Source organism: Suricata suricatta, chromosome X (assembly GCF_006229205.1).
Source record: "Suricata suricatta isolate VVHF042 chromosome X, meerkat_22Aug2017_6uvM2_HiC, whole genome shotgun sequence".
Lineage (NCBI taxonomy): Eukaryota > Metazoa > Chordata > Mammalia > Carnivora > Herpestidae > Suricata > Suricata suricatta.
This window is the reverse complement of record NC_043717.1, coordinates 68,300,306-68,314,380: the sequence shown is the minus strand read 5'-3', so window position 1 is coordinate 68,314,380 and position 14,075 is coordinate 68,300,306. Positions and strand designations below refer to the sequence as shown.

At 39.5% G+C, this 14,075-nt stretch overlaps 1 protein-coding gene across 2 annotated transcripts in view; it reads left to right on the top strand.

Moving 5' to 3' along the window:
- The first annotated feature begins 1,130 nt into the window (after nucleotides 1–1,130).
- BTK (Bruton tyrosine kinase) overlaps nucleotides 1,131–14,075 on the top strand; it is a 33,223-nt gene continuing 20,278 nt past the window's right edge. For both annotated transcript variants that reach the window (XM_029929910.1, XM_029929909.1), the window contains exons 1-4: nucleotides 1,131–1,257; nucleotides 9,807–9,977; nucleotides 10,524–10,622; nucleotides 13,703–13,771. In XM_029929910.1, coding sequence (XP_029785770.1) covers nucleotides 9,837–9,977; nucleotides 10,524–10,622; nucleotides 13,703–13,771 — 309 coding nt within the window. In that variant the 5' untranslated portion in view covers nucleotides 1,131–1,257; nucleotides 9,807–9,836. The remainder of the gene's footprint in view (nucleotides 1,258–9,806; nucleotides 9,978–10,523; nucleotides 10,623–13,702; nucleotides 13,772–14,075) is intronic.

Sequence of the window (14,075 nt, the reverse complement as noted above, 5' to 3'; positions counted from 1 at the left end):
ACTAGTGAAAGGATATATGTTGTGAATAAAATAGGGAGACCATGCAACACTTGCTGCCCATCTATCTTGTGCAGATGTGAGAATTAACCACTCTACCATCCCTACAAAATGCATTTAAAATATTTTTGTAGTCTTAAGAATTCTGACAGACATCTAGTGAGATCTGTGATCTCTACATTAGGATTCAGCATGTGGGGCAAGTAAACATGGCAGTGCCTGATGTGTCAAGGTGGGCAAGCTAACCAGTCAGCAGGAGCTCTGCCACCATCCGGGTCTGCAGCCAGTACTGCCTTCATTTCCTAGGAGAATCCCCCAAGAGATGATTGTGGATAGAACACAGGCTAAGAAGTAGTTGAGGAAACATTCAGACTTCAAGTAACACACTTAGTTTGGTTTATAGATTTACAAAATTAAAGAGAAAGGTGTACATTAAGAGTTAATCCCTGAGGCAGAATCTGAAATGGAGAAAATCAACATCCACAGAAAATGGGGAAGGGCACAGGCCTTGTGTGGGCTTACATTTGGACATTTTTATCTGTAGAAAAACATGCTTTCTTAGAAAATGACTCAGCAGGGGGAAGTCTCGTCTTGTCTCTACCTCTCTCAGGCTCTGCACATTTGGGTCCCTTTTTGAGCACTCTCCATATTTCATTATCAAGTTTAACTGTGTGACCCCGAATCTCTTCTGCCTTCAGGGACGTGAGACTCTAAAGACATTCTTCCTCCTTAGACCCTTTGATACGTCTTTGCAGGTCTGCATTTCTCCTCTTTTCTGTAAGTCTCCACTCCCTCTGCCGAATATCCCCACAGTTCTTTAGGTATGTGGTCCCTTTATCTCGGGGAGGTCAGCCTGATGACCTGTCTGCTCAACCCTGCCCCATCTAGAGTTTCAGTGGCCCCAGTAATGTTGAGAAGGGTTCTTTCAGAGCAGACTTAAGATAGTACTGTCAGAGGTCCCAAGCAAATGAAGGGCGGGGACAGCTGGGGGTTGGAGGGTGGGGGGTGGAATAGGGACAGAGGCAGGGAACCAGATACCATGCTGCTGAGAAGAAGAAAAAAAAGACATTGGTTTAAGTCAGGAAACAAGAAAAGGGAACTGAGTGGCTGTGAAAGGGTGGGGTTTGCTCAGACTGTCCTTCCTCTCTGGACTGTAAGAATATGTCTCCAGAGCCAGTGTCTTCTGAGATCGAGTCACACCTTCAAAGTCCTGGCATCCCAATGCATCTGGAAAGCTACCTGCATTAAGTCAGGACTGAGGTGGGTCTGGGGCATGGCAGGGGCTGGGCAGCAGCAGCAAATACTTTTCATAGGACCCCTGAAGGCCGGCGAGAAAGCATGGCTGGTGCCATATCCTCTGCTGACAGAGGAGGCTGACAGAGGGTGGGAGTGTCATCAGCACAAGGCCCTAGCGGTCCTTTCCAATGATCAGAACAGGCTGTAAGGGTCCTTTGTGAGTAGGGTCATGGGGGGACCAAGAAGAGAAAAAAGTGGCATGAGGTGACCATCTGAACAGGTAGCAAATGTGGGAAACAGGCACGTTGCCAAAACTTGGTAGGCAAGTAATATTGTCGGTGGCGGTAGGATAAAATAAGCCATTTGGTGAAATATTGCTTGAAGGCCCAAAATGTATACTTGTGTCACTGAGGCCCTTAGAAGAAGAAAATCTAAGAAGCAGATGGAAAAACAGTAAAAGCTCACATGCCGCAATAGGCCCTCAAGCTGTGTAAACTGGGGAAAAGCACCATCTAAACCAGATACCTGCCTTGGGCTGCATTGGGCCCGTGTTGCCTGGAGTGGGCTGGCTTATTGGAAAGATTGTGTGTGCACCAGCCTCGTAGTAATGAGGGTAAGAGCCAGAGCCAGAAGAAAACAGCCTCAGCCTCAGTCCAGACAGTTTGGCTAACCCTTGACCTCATGGGGAAGATTTTCCCTATTACCGCTGCCTGCCATGTGCCCAGCTTTCTTTTCTCCTGTTTTCATCATTTCTCCTTCTCTCTTTTCCTTTTCTCTTTACATCTCCCTCCTCCTTTCTCTCATCCTCTTCTGTCTACCTGTACTCCCCTTATACTCCCCTTTAATCTTGTTCATTACCACATCCCCAGGACAGAGTCACGCTTAATAAATAATTGTTGAATTGCATTGTATTCTTCTTGCCCTTTTCTTCCTCTGCTCTTTTCACTTTTTTCTCTTCCTCTATTTTTCTACTACCTTCCCCATAGGATTGTTGTGAGTAGGAACCGTGTTAATATATATAAAATAGTTAAAACAAAGCCTGGCAATAGTAAGTACTAACATCTCCAGGTTTACTATTATTTTTATTTGGCCTGAGACCTGCTCGTGTCCCCAGAGGGCCTGCCTAGAGCAAATGATGTGACATTTAGAATAAAAGGATGCTGACCCTGATCAAGACATCCTTGGATGGGCTATTAAACTTTCAAAGGGAATCCTGGTCCTATATCCTGGTCACCCAGTACACCAAGCTCAAAATCTCGATGCTGTGTTGTGCGTTTTCAGAGGTAAGCCAGCAGCAAAGCCTAGAGGCATGGGTCTGTAAAGCCGTGGGACTGTCCTCTGTGCTGTTAGTTGTGTGCCAGTTCTGCTCCTTCTCTTATTTTGCATGCTAAGCCCTTAAACCAAGAGCGCTATAGCCTCTCTGGAGCCTCAAAATGCAAATACTCTTGGAACGTAAAGTAAAGCATTCTACCAAAATAGTATCCCTTAAAGCTAGCCATATGTGGTCTATTCTGACCCCCTTTATATTCAGACTATTTAAATGGTTTTTGTTAAAGTCCAGATTCCTGGTGCTTATGGCCAATGATGTATTTATCTAGAATCCTTTGTAAACTCTTCATGGTGAGAACTAATGCCATTTCCTGTCTGCTTCTAGGGTCTCGGTGCAATTTGAAGTGATCAGCACTATGATTTACTATTTCCATTTGAGCAAATTTCCTATAGAGAGTTTCCTTTCAGTGGACTAGACCCATACCAGGAAGTGACTTAAGTATAAGGGGGAAGATAAGCCTTTTGAAAACCAGTTTGGATGTTCTCCAAAGAGTCACCAGATACCTGCTGCTTTTTGCCCAAAGATGCTATACTTAGATCAGATTGATAACTCCTGGGAATAAGGGAGAGCTAGAATTTTCAGTAAGTCAGCGTTCAACAAGAAGTTAGAGACAAGACCTTGACCTAATTCACTCCAAAGCCTGCCGCTTGGTTATGCAAATGAAGCCATCAGGGTAGGGGGTGAGAGAACTCCTCTGAGGACTCAGAAACAAATGGGCCACGTGTGACTTTCAGTTTCTATAGAGGTTCAAGTGCACTGAGGGAGGGTGTTTGAAACACAAAAGCCTTATTCCAGGCTTTTCTTCTCACTCTCTGAGAGCCATCACCAGAGGCCTTAAGAGTTATTGTTGGTTATCTGAACCTCAAAAAGATCACTGCATTGCTTCCCTGAAGGAAAAATAAACCATGGTTAATATAGCTCATCCCTAGAAGAAGGAAATTCTAGAGAGTCAAGATAAGTTAAATTGTAGACAAGTTGGAGGTTGGAATACACTGGATTTCAAGATCACTGGCTCAATGAAAAACACAGATTAGTCTGCTATAAAAACAGAGTAAAAAAACTGTCTAGAAATGGAGCAGAAAATAAATAAAAGAATGGGGAAAGCAGGCTCACAAAAACTACTATCTGGAGTAGAAATTGGTAAAATACTTCTGGAAACTATTGTCAGTGTGTTTCAAAATGCAAAATATATATACTTTTTGACTTGGTGAATGATGTTTGCATAAAGATCCTAATATCATGGAAAGATAATCAGGAATACTCTTAAACAAGACCTTTGGATATTTTGGGGAAAAAGTGTGTTGATTGGTAGATGGATAGCTAGATAATGTTAAGCAATATAAGTAAACTACAAATAGCAGCATGATTTCAAATATAAGAAAACTGCACGGGAAAAATTGAAGGTTCTATGCCCAAACATTAATGCCTCTGGATAATGAGTTTATAATTGATGTTTTATTTTTAATATTCTTATACTTCAAGTATTTTCTTAAATTTTTTACCGTTTCTTTTTTTGAGAGACAGAGAGAGTGTGTGTGTGTGTGTGTGCATGGGAGGGACAGAGAGACAGGGAGACACCCTCAGAATCCGAAGCAGGCTCCAGGCTCCAAGCTGTCAGCACAGAGCTTGACACGGGGCTCAAACTCATGAACCACGAGATCATGACCTGAGCCAAAGTCAGAGGTATAACCAACTGAGTCACCCAGCCACCCTTGAAACATTTTTTTATAATGAACATATGTTATTTTGTTATTGAAGGAAAAAAATAAATAAAGTTTTTAAACCAAGGAAAACAAAAAAACTAAACTGAAAAAGAAGGCCAAAAGGCTACTCAAGTCTGGAATGAAAGATGGACACCCCAGTAGTCATCCAGACAGCAGAGGGACAGTGCTGAATGTATTACCACCAATCTGATGCTGAGCAGAGACTTACAGATTAGCTACCTGGCACTCATGCAAAATATCAACACGAAGAACCAGAAGAACCAGAAACCCGAGACTTCTTGGAGAGGACTACAGTAGATGAGAATTTCCCTGGTTAACATGAAGCCAGAAAACTGATCTTGGCTGTAGTGCTCCATCACTAATTTTGCCCCTTATAGTACTGACCATGGAGCTCATCAAATAATTAGCTTTCATTAGTGCCTGAATAGAGCTTCTTGGGAACTTAGCAAGTCATTAGGTTTCTTCATTGCTACGGTTATATTTGAAACAAGACTTCTATTCTTGTTCCAAGACCAGAAAATTCTCAGTGAAAATCTCAGTCAGGCCCTGAGAGATGCTTCTTGGGACTGAGAAGAGATTTTGGTGAGCTAAATTTATCCTATGATTCTCTAATTTCAGACAGTTGATAATTATACCAGATATCATAGTAAAACATCAGAAAGATAGGATTGAAATGGAAAGAAGGGATAACACAAAGCACATAAGCCAAAAGATAAGCCAGACCTGGGTTTTCCATTTTGAATAACTGAGAATTCATTCTGAGAGTAGAAAACTATGGTCACATGTACAAGGATGTCCATGGCAGCATTGTTTATAATTGAAAACAATCAACCTACATATCCATCAATAGCAGAATGGATAAATAAAGTGTGATGTATTTATCATATAGAATACTTTATCCATATAAAAATAGATCAAAATGTATGAACTAGAGATACCAAGGAAAATAAATCATAAAACACAATGCTGAGAAAAAAGCAAGTTGCTGAAGAATGTGTGCCACTTATATAAAAATGTAGAACATGCAAACCAATACTAAGTATCTTTTATGGATATTTACATATGCAGTAATAATATAGAAACATGCCTAGGAATTATGATCACCAAATTCAAGATATTGATAACCTCTAAAGAAGGAGGGGATTGACTGTATAGGAGTATACAAGGAGGTTTTGACTTTATGGATGGTATTTTACTTGTGAAAAACATCGGAAGCAATTATGGCACAATGTTAGGATTTTATAGAGCTAAGTGATGCATTTCTGAGTACAGTGTTATTCTCTGAACTGTCTATTTGCAACATTTAATAATATAAAAGAAAGTACATTCAATCAAAATTTTGTATTCACAGTGTGCACTAACAACCCTAGGGACAAAGAGTGGAGGGGGGTTCCACGTAAATCTTGTGCTTTTATCTCATCAACAGTGAAAAATCCTGAACCAGTTAGAATCTCCTTGTGGAAGATTTAAAATGTAAGAAAATCTGGTAGGACTAAGAAGAATCCACATGTGGGAATAAGTACAGTTGACAGTTAACAGGGATAAATCATCCTTTCTAGACTGGAGGATTATTGCAGAGAAAAATGCCTCCAGGACCCTGTACTCTCTTATCCCCTGAACTTACCACCATTTCCTCCTTTGCCAAATGTTCTTAGAAGATACCAAGGGGTCTGTCCCAACTGCTCTTTGATGATAGCCAGAGGGGATGACAGGGTGCTGAGGTGGATAGCATCGCAACTTATTGAAAGTAAAAAAAAAAAAAAAAAAATCCTTCTGGGAGGTAGCCAGGTAGGGATCAGAGAAACAAGGGCTTTGGAGTAACAGATGGATTAGGTTGGGCAAGTCACACAACCTCCATGAGTCTCACTTTCTTCATCATTTTTTGTGAGAAATAAATGAAGTAATGAGTATAAAATGCCTGATAGGTAGCCTGCACTGAGAGAAACAGGTATTCCCTTCCATTCCCCTGGGAGGAAAAGGGATAGACTGACATTTTTGGGGCAATTAAGTAATACTTTAAGGGAGAAATAGAAAATGATATTTCTTGGATACTCTCGCTAAGCAGCTATTTGAACTCTGACTGGTTGTTTCTAACTGGCATCTCCTGTACTCTTCTCAATCATAGGCATGCTGCATAGTCCTCTGAACTTTGCTCTGGTGTTGTTCCTAATAGTGTTTACCTCAGCCGGAGTGATGATAGGACCAAAGGTGGTTTAGTTTACCCATCCTGAGGGTGTTTTTTGTATTACTTCCTTAGGATAGTGCAGTTAGTAAGACGGCTGAACTCTTACTAAAAAGCACCCTCTTTTTGAATTCTGCTGCTCCATGGGGAGCTGGGAGGCTACAAAAAGTGTCCATATGAAAATACTTGCATTTGTAGTTTAATAAAGAGAACATTATAATACTGGAATTCTAAATTTTAAATGAAGAGCTCTATGTCTTTGTGTTACTTTTCCTCTTCTTTCTTTATATGAACAGCAGGGACTGTGTGTGTGTGTGTGTGTGTGTGTGTGTGTGTGTGTGTGTAATATTTATGTCACTTCTGGTTTCCATCCCCACCCCCACTCCCTGAGTGAACTGTAGGGTCAGCCCTCACTGTGCATCTTTGTGGTCAAATTGACTCTGTCAGCTGCAGAAATAGTTAGAAAATTTAGAAACTTCCACAATAAGTACCTAAAGAAGTTGCAACTGCCCTCCTGCCCTCTAAAGCAGAGTATCCATCACATACCAACCTTCAGGACGACATAAAGGCAGATGCACCTTCTTTTACATTATTGGTGGATGGATCAGTGATGACTAAAGAAGAACTACCACATTTTCAGGCTGTGTGTGCAGGGACTGGATCACAAGGAATAAGGGGAAAGCTGTCAAAGAGGGGATGTCTAGACCTTGGAAATCCTGGTAATCCTTCAGCTCAATGATCTAGAGGTAGAGGCCATTTCACCCCTTGCTCAGAGGGATGATGGCTAGTGAGAGGCTTACTTACTTCCTCATACTTACACCAGCACTAAACCTTAACCTAACACAGACATTTGAAAAAGAAGAAAACTGGGGTGCCTGGGTGGCTCAGTCGGTTAAACGTCCAACTTCAGTTCAGGTCATGATCTCACAGTTCATGAGTTCGAGCCCTACGTCAGGCCCTGTGCTGATAGCTCAGAGCCTGGAGTCTGCTTCAGATTCTGTGTCTCCCTCTCTCTCTGCCCCTACATAGCTCTCTCTCTCTCTCTTTGTCAAAATAAATAAAAAAATTAAAAAAGAAAGAAGAAGACTTCCTCTTGTACAAACTGGATTTGTTCTAAAAGAGGAAAAAGAGCAGAGGCAGCTTCCAGAAGGACCTATCTTATAAGAATTAAGAACAGGCACCAAGACTAAAGTGGATGCCGGGTCAGAGCAGGAAATGTGTCCATCAAGAGTTTGCAACAAAGCTAAAGGTAAAATGATGGGTGTGCTTTACTTAGCTAAAAGAAGCAAAATTGGATGCAGTTTTTTGGGGTGCTTCTGATCAAGTTTACTGGTCATGCTGCCCAGTTCCTTTAGGGTTTTATTTCATCTTCTCTAATTTGAGTCTTTTTGATTGCAAAAAGATACTTAATTGGAATTCACCATAGGGAAAAAATGTAATATTGTTACAAGGATCTTGATGAGTTGACAATTCTTGAGAATATAGTATTATTACTTGGCTATCACTATTTCTGGAAAAGTGAATAATTTTAATGCTGAAGGAAATTTCTGTGGGCTTTGAGCTGAATATGTGTTAGAGAGAACTCTGGTTGTAAACTCTTATCACTTTGTCACTCCTGTGAGAGACCATGTAAACCAACCAGTCAGGGAGCTGTGTGACATGGTGTGGGAAAAGGTTTGCCCCCTTTGCCTAATTTTTCTCAAAAGATCATTTATAAACCATTGAGTTAATCTACCACCAAAAGAGAGTAGCATTGACATGGTGGACAAGTGACAAAGTGATCATTCTGAACATCCGTGGTGTTCCTTTAGCTTATTTTTGTGTCCCAGTATGATAATAGAACCTTGTCCACCACAGGAAAGAACAAAATAACGGTGTGGATAGCCTCAGACTTTGATAAAAAAACCACTCCCTTGTTCTCTTGATGTGAGCAATAATCTGTGCTTGACAGAATAAAAAACACTGACTTTATTTATTCTGCATTCATGGTGCCACCCAAAGCAAAAGGAGTTTAATTTTGTAAAATGCCACCTCCCCTTAAGGAAAACACCCACCTGTAACAAAATTTGAGGAGGGTTGGTGATTTTTTTCAGAACTTATGTTGCTCTGTTTTTTTTTAATTTTTAATGTTTTATTTATTTTTGATACAGAGAGAGAGACAGAGCATGAGAGGGGGAGGGGCAGAGAGAGAAGGAGACACAGAACCGGAAGCAGGCTCCAGGCTCTGAACTAGCTGTCAGCACAGAGCCTGACGCGGGGTTTGAATCCATGAACATGAGATCTGACCTGAGCCGAAGTCGGAGGCTTAACCGACTGAGCCACCCAGGCACCCCTATTTTGCTCTGTTTTGTGACAGCATTTATATTTTCACCTTGTCTTTCTAAGGAAGGTTTGAAATTAGTAATATATAATTGTGCATAAGCCAAGGAGTAACTGATATAAAGCGTGTTTTGTGTGAATAAAAAAACCAATCATGACTTTTTGTAACTTTCTTTGCATTTCTGTACTTTAGTTACCTAAACTTAATCTTTCTGGAATATTGTAAGTTTGGAGTAAAACAAGTTACTTTTCATAAATAGTCAGAGATGGCATCCATAAGACTAAGACAGTTGCATCACTTTTGGGTGACACTGTCTAAATGAACCAATCTAAGAAAAAAAAGAAAAAAACAAGGGGAGAAAAACCAAAAACCAAAAACAACTCCCTCCTCAAAAAATTGGTTTTCAATTTTAGAACAAAGCTTCTATCCTTTGTAGCTCAGCCAATGGTTGATGGACAAAATCGGTTGGGCAGCAGTTAGTATATGTCCATAGCTGCAGGTGCAGCCTCCATAACCTTGTTAGACCCCTTGGTTACAGACCCCAGTGGGACAGTGTTTGAAAAAATCACATTCACTGTCTAAGAAACTGGGAACTGAAAGTCCAATATCTGCCTCAGTGGAGTTCTGGCACCTGCATTATCCCTTCTGGGAATATCAGAGTCAACAGCTGCACAGAGACTTTTACTGTTCACAGATATTATAAAAGGGTGATTATATGAAGCTGGCTCTAGACATTACCAAGCACACAGGTACATGTCATTTGACACCCAGAGCATTCCATTGCCTTATACAAAAACCTGTGTATGTGAACTGGTCCTCCCAATTCAATGCTCATCCATTACACCTGAAAACCTTCAGAGGTGGGGGCTGCGGAAGGAGGATGTCAAGGTAGGAAGAAGGCTTTTTGTTAGCTTTGCACATTTCTGTTCCATTTGAAACTTGATGGCCAGGTTGAGGGGTAACCAGGAAGGATGAGGATTGATGATCTGGGTCTTCAAGAACTTTCATTATCCACAGCACACAAGTGAGCTTCGGAAAAAAGAAACTATGGCTACAGTGATACTGGAGAGCATCTTTCTGAAGCGATCCCAACAGAAAAAGAAAACATCACCTTTAAACTTCAAGAAGCGCCTCTTTCTCTTGACTGTGAATAAGCTTTCCTATTATGAGTATGATTTTGAACGTGGGGTAAGTTTCTCTGCTGTGAAACCTGAGTATCAAGGACCTGGCCTTAGAGCTTCCTTTAGGAGGAAGTAGATCTTTTTTGGTTGGAGGAGAGAGGTGGTAGGGACCTGGGTACATTTCAAAGTAAAGAAAATGTTTTGTAGCCTAGAACTAACTACAGCCATGCTGGTGCAAAAATTAAAGGCTAAGAAGCTGGTGGGGTTGGGGGAGGCAGCGCTGAAACGTTAATATGGAATCTTGTAATTGGTGATCATTCATTAAGTGTTGAAAATAAAATCCAAGTCTTGAAAATTACTTCCTCACTTTTTATGGTAAAGGCACACACAGTCATCCACTCTTCTATAGTATGTTCCTTCTATCTGGTAGTCAAAAAAATTCTAGATTAATAGATCTGGAGGAGGTTTTTTTTTTTTCCCCAAAATGACAGATCCTGATATAGAATGTGGGTGTCACCTCACTATGTTGAATGATTAGATAACAAAATCTAATCATCTAGTTGCTTAATCACTCTTAATCTTTCTCCATTTTCTTCCTCATTCTCTTTCTCAGAGAAGAGGCAGTAAGAAGGGTTCAATAGATGTTGAGAAGATCACCTGTGTTGAAACAGTGGCTCCTGAAAAAAATCCTCCTCCTGAAAGACAGATTCCAGTAAGTAGAGGCCATTGTCAGAGCAGGAGTGGAGTGGTTAAGGAACTTGGAATACTTCAGTTCTCTGCAAATAAAATAGTGATGCTGTGCAATATGGTAAAGTTCCTTTATAAAACTCTTCATTCTGCCACACATTGGTTATATTGAGTCTCAGCATTTTCCCCCCATATGCAGAACAAGTTTAATCTTGAAAACTTCAAACACCAATTTTAAGATATTATATCAAATTTTCTTTTTTTGTAAAGATTTTCTTTGTTAAAAAAATAATCTCTACACCCAAGGTGGAGCTTGAACTCACAACCCTGAGATCAAGAGTCGCATGCTCCACTGACTGAGCCAGCCAGGTGCTCCAATATTTCAAATTTTCAAACTGATCAGAGATTATTAGTTTTACTGTCTCAGATATCAGCATTGGATTTATAGGTTTGAGTTAGTCTGAAGGTCAGAATCTAGCGCTCTGTGTTATGAGATTTTTTAATAACTCATGATTTAGTCTCCTGTCATTTCCCAGAGGCATTCTAAGACATAACATCTACAGATTTCAGATTTAAATTTTTTAAAAATATCATTTATTACTTGTCCTTATTATATAAACTCTAGAAAATACCTTTAGAAGCACAATAAAGAAGATAAAACCATGCATAAATCCATTATCCAGCTAAAATAACAATTGTATGCTGGTATACAGAGTTTTAGATATTTTTCTCTACTAGTACACTAATATGCACATGAATATATATGTTATACATTTATTTTTATGTCTATTTTTTGCATAATCTCTACAAGAAACGTGGAGCTCAAACTCACAAGCCCAAGATCAAGAGTTGCATGCTTTCCCACCTAAGCATGCCAGGCACCCCTATGTTAGGTATTGAAAACAAAGAATCATATTAAACATCTTGCTTTGAAACCTTTTTCAATTTAACAATATATGGAAACTATCCCATGATGATAGATAGTTTTTAATAATGTGATTTTAATGACTATGTGGTATTCTCTATTATGAATATATTGCAATTTGTTTAACTGACCTAGTACTATACATTTAAGATGTTTCCAATTTGATATTATAACCATGTTGAGAATATTTTTGCATACATCTTAATGTGCTTTTGCTATTCATTTCCTTACAATAACTCCCTAGGATTAAAATGTTGTTCTTCCCTTTATTAAATTTGCACAATTTGGTTATGTTTATCTTTTTATTCTATTTTATTTTCTAGAAGTGGAATTTAAATTTCATGCACTCCTACAAGCTATGTATGAGAGTATTCTATGTCTCTACATTCTCTCCAATGCCATAAATTTTAAATATTTGTTAATTTTTCAGCCATGAAAACTAGTATTTCATTTGTCTTATTTTGCAATTTTTTACTCATAAGATTGAATGCTTATATGTCTTACAGCTTATTTATATTTTTCCATATGTGAATTGCCTGTTCATTTTTTTCCCATTTTTCTGCTAAAATGTTTACTTTTTGTTAGTACTTTTTAAGATATCTTGATATATTAAGAGTATTAATCCTTGGGGGACCTGGGTGGCTCAATTAGTTGTGTCTGATGCTTGATTTTGGCTCAGGTCAAGATCTCACAGTTTGTGGTTTCAAGCCCCATGTCAGGCTCTGTGCTGACAGTGCAGAGCCTGCTTGGGATCTTGGGATTATCTGTCTCCTTCTCTCTCTGCCCCTCCTCTTCTCATTCATTCTCTCTCTCTCTCTCTCTCTCTCTCTCTCTCTCTCTCTCTCTCTCTCTCTCTCTCTCCCTCCCTCCCTCTCTCTCTGTCAAAATAAACATTTTTTAAAAAAGAGTATTAATCCTTTAATTGTAATATTTTTCCCAGTCTTTCATTTATCTTTTAATTTTATGGTGTTTTTTACTTGTTCATTTTACCATACTGGGTTTTAAAGTCTATGCCATCAAAGTACTTCATCTTTTTCCTAATGATTCTAACATTCAGCATTATATTGGAAAGCGTTGTCTCCCACAAGATTATATATACAGTCACTTATGTATTTTTCTCAGTCATTCCTAATTCCATTTTTATATTAACCCTTTGAATCCATCCAGAATTTACTTTGGTGCATGGTGTGAAATAGCCACCTAACTCCCCCTCAACACACGTACCAATATCAGTGGTAAAATGTTTGTCCCAGCACCACTGATTGAGTAAACTCCCTTTCCTTGTTGGTTTGAAATGCCTGAGTTTTTTTTTTTTGAACATGTATATGCTGGTTCCTATGGACATGTGTCCCTACTGGGCTAAAGGAAGCACTCTCTAATAATAAGAATTGTCTGTGCAGGAAAGTCTTCTGGAGCCACTGCAAAGAACTCCCAGTACCCAAGGAAATCCAAAACAGAGCAATTCATCAATCAACAACTATGCTTTCTTCTTTTTTAAGTTATTTGAATTCTAGTTTGCTAACATGAAGTGTTATATTAGTTTCAGGTGTGCAATATAGTAATTCAATAGTCTCATACTCTCCCTGAGCTCAACGCAAGTACACTCCATAATTTCCATCACCTAGTTAATCCAACACCCACCCATGTCCCGTCTGGTAATCATCAAATTGTTCTCTATACTTATCTGTTTCTTGCTTTGGCGCTCTCGCTCGCTCTCTCTCGCTCTCTCTCTCTCTCTCTCTCTCTCTCTCTCTTTTCCTTTGCTTGTTTTTGTTTCTTAAATACCACATGTGAGTGAAATCATATGGTTTTTGTACTCTGAGTTATTTTACTTGGCATTATACTTTCTAGTTCCATCCATGCTGCAAATGGCAAGATTTCATTCTTTTTAATGGATGAATAATATTCCATTGTGTGTGTGTGTATACATATACATATATATGTCACATCTTCTTTATCCGTTTATTAATCGATGGACAAGCTGCTTCCATAGCTCAGCTATTTAAGTAATGATGCTAGAAACAGGGATGCATGTATCCCTTTGAATTAGTGTATTTGAATTCTGTGGGTAAATATCCTGTAGAACAATTACTGGATCATAAGATAGTTCTATTTTTAACTTTTTAAGGAACTTTCACACTGTTTTCCACAGTGGCAAGTGCTTTCTTCTTTCATTGCAGAGAAGGGGTGAAGAATCCAGCGAAATGGAGCAGATTTCAATCATTGAAAGGTTTCCTTACCCCTTCCAGGTAAGGTATTTTCTCTCACCAGCTCTCAAAGGTACCTGCAACATAGTAATTAGGGATGTAAGGGCACCTGGGTGGCTCAGTCAGTTAAGCGTCTGACTTCAGCTCAGATCATGATCTCACCGCTCGTGGGTTCGAGCCCCACGTCAGGCTCTGTGCTGACAGCTCACAGTCTAGAGCCTGCTTTGGAATCTGTGTCTCCCTCTCTCTCTGCCCCTCCCCCACTTGCAGTCTATCTTTCTCTCAAAAATGAATAAATGGTTTTTTTTTGGTTTTTGTTTGTTTTTTTTTCTGTTTATTTAGTTAT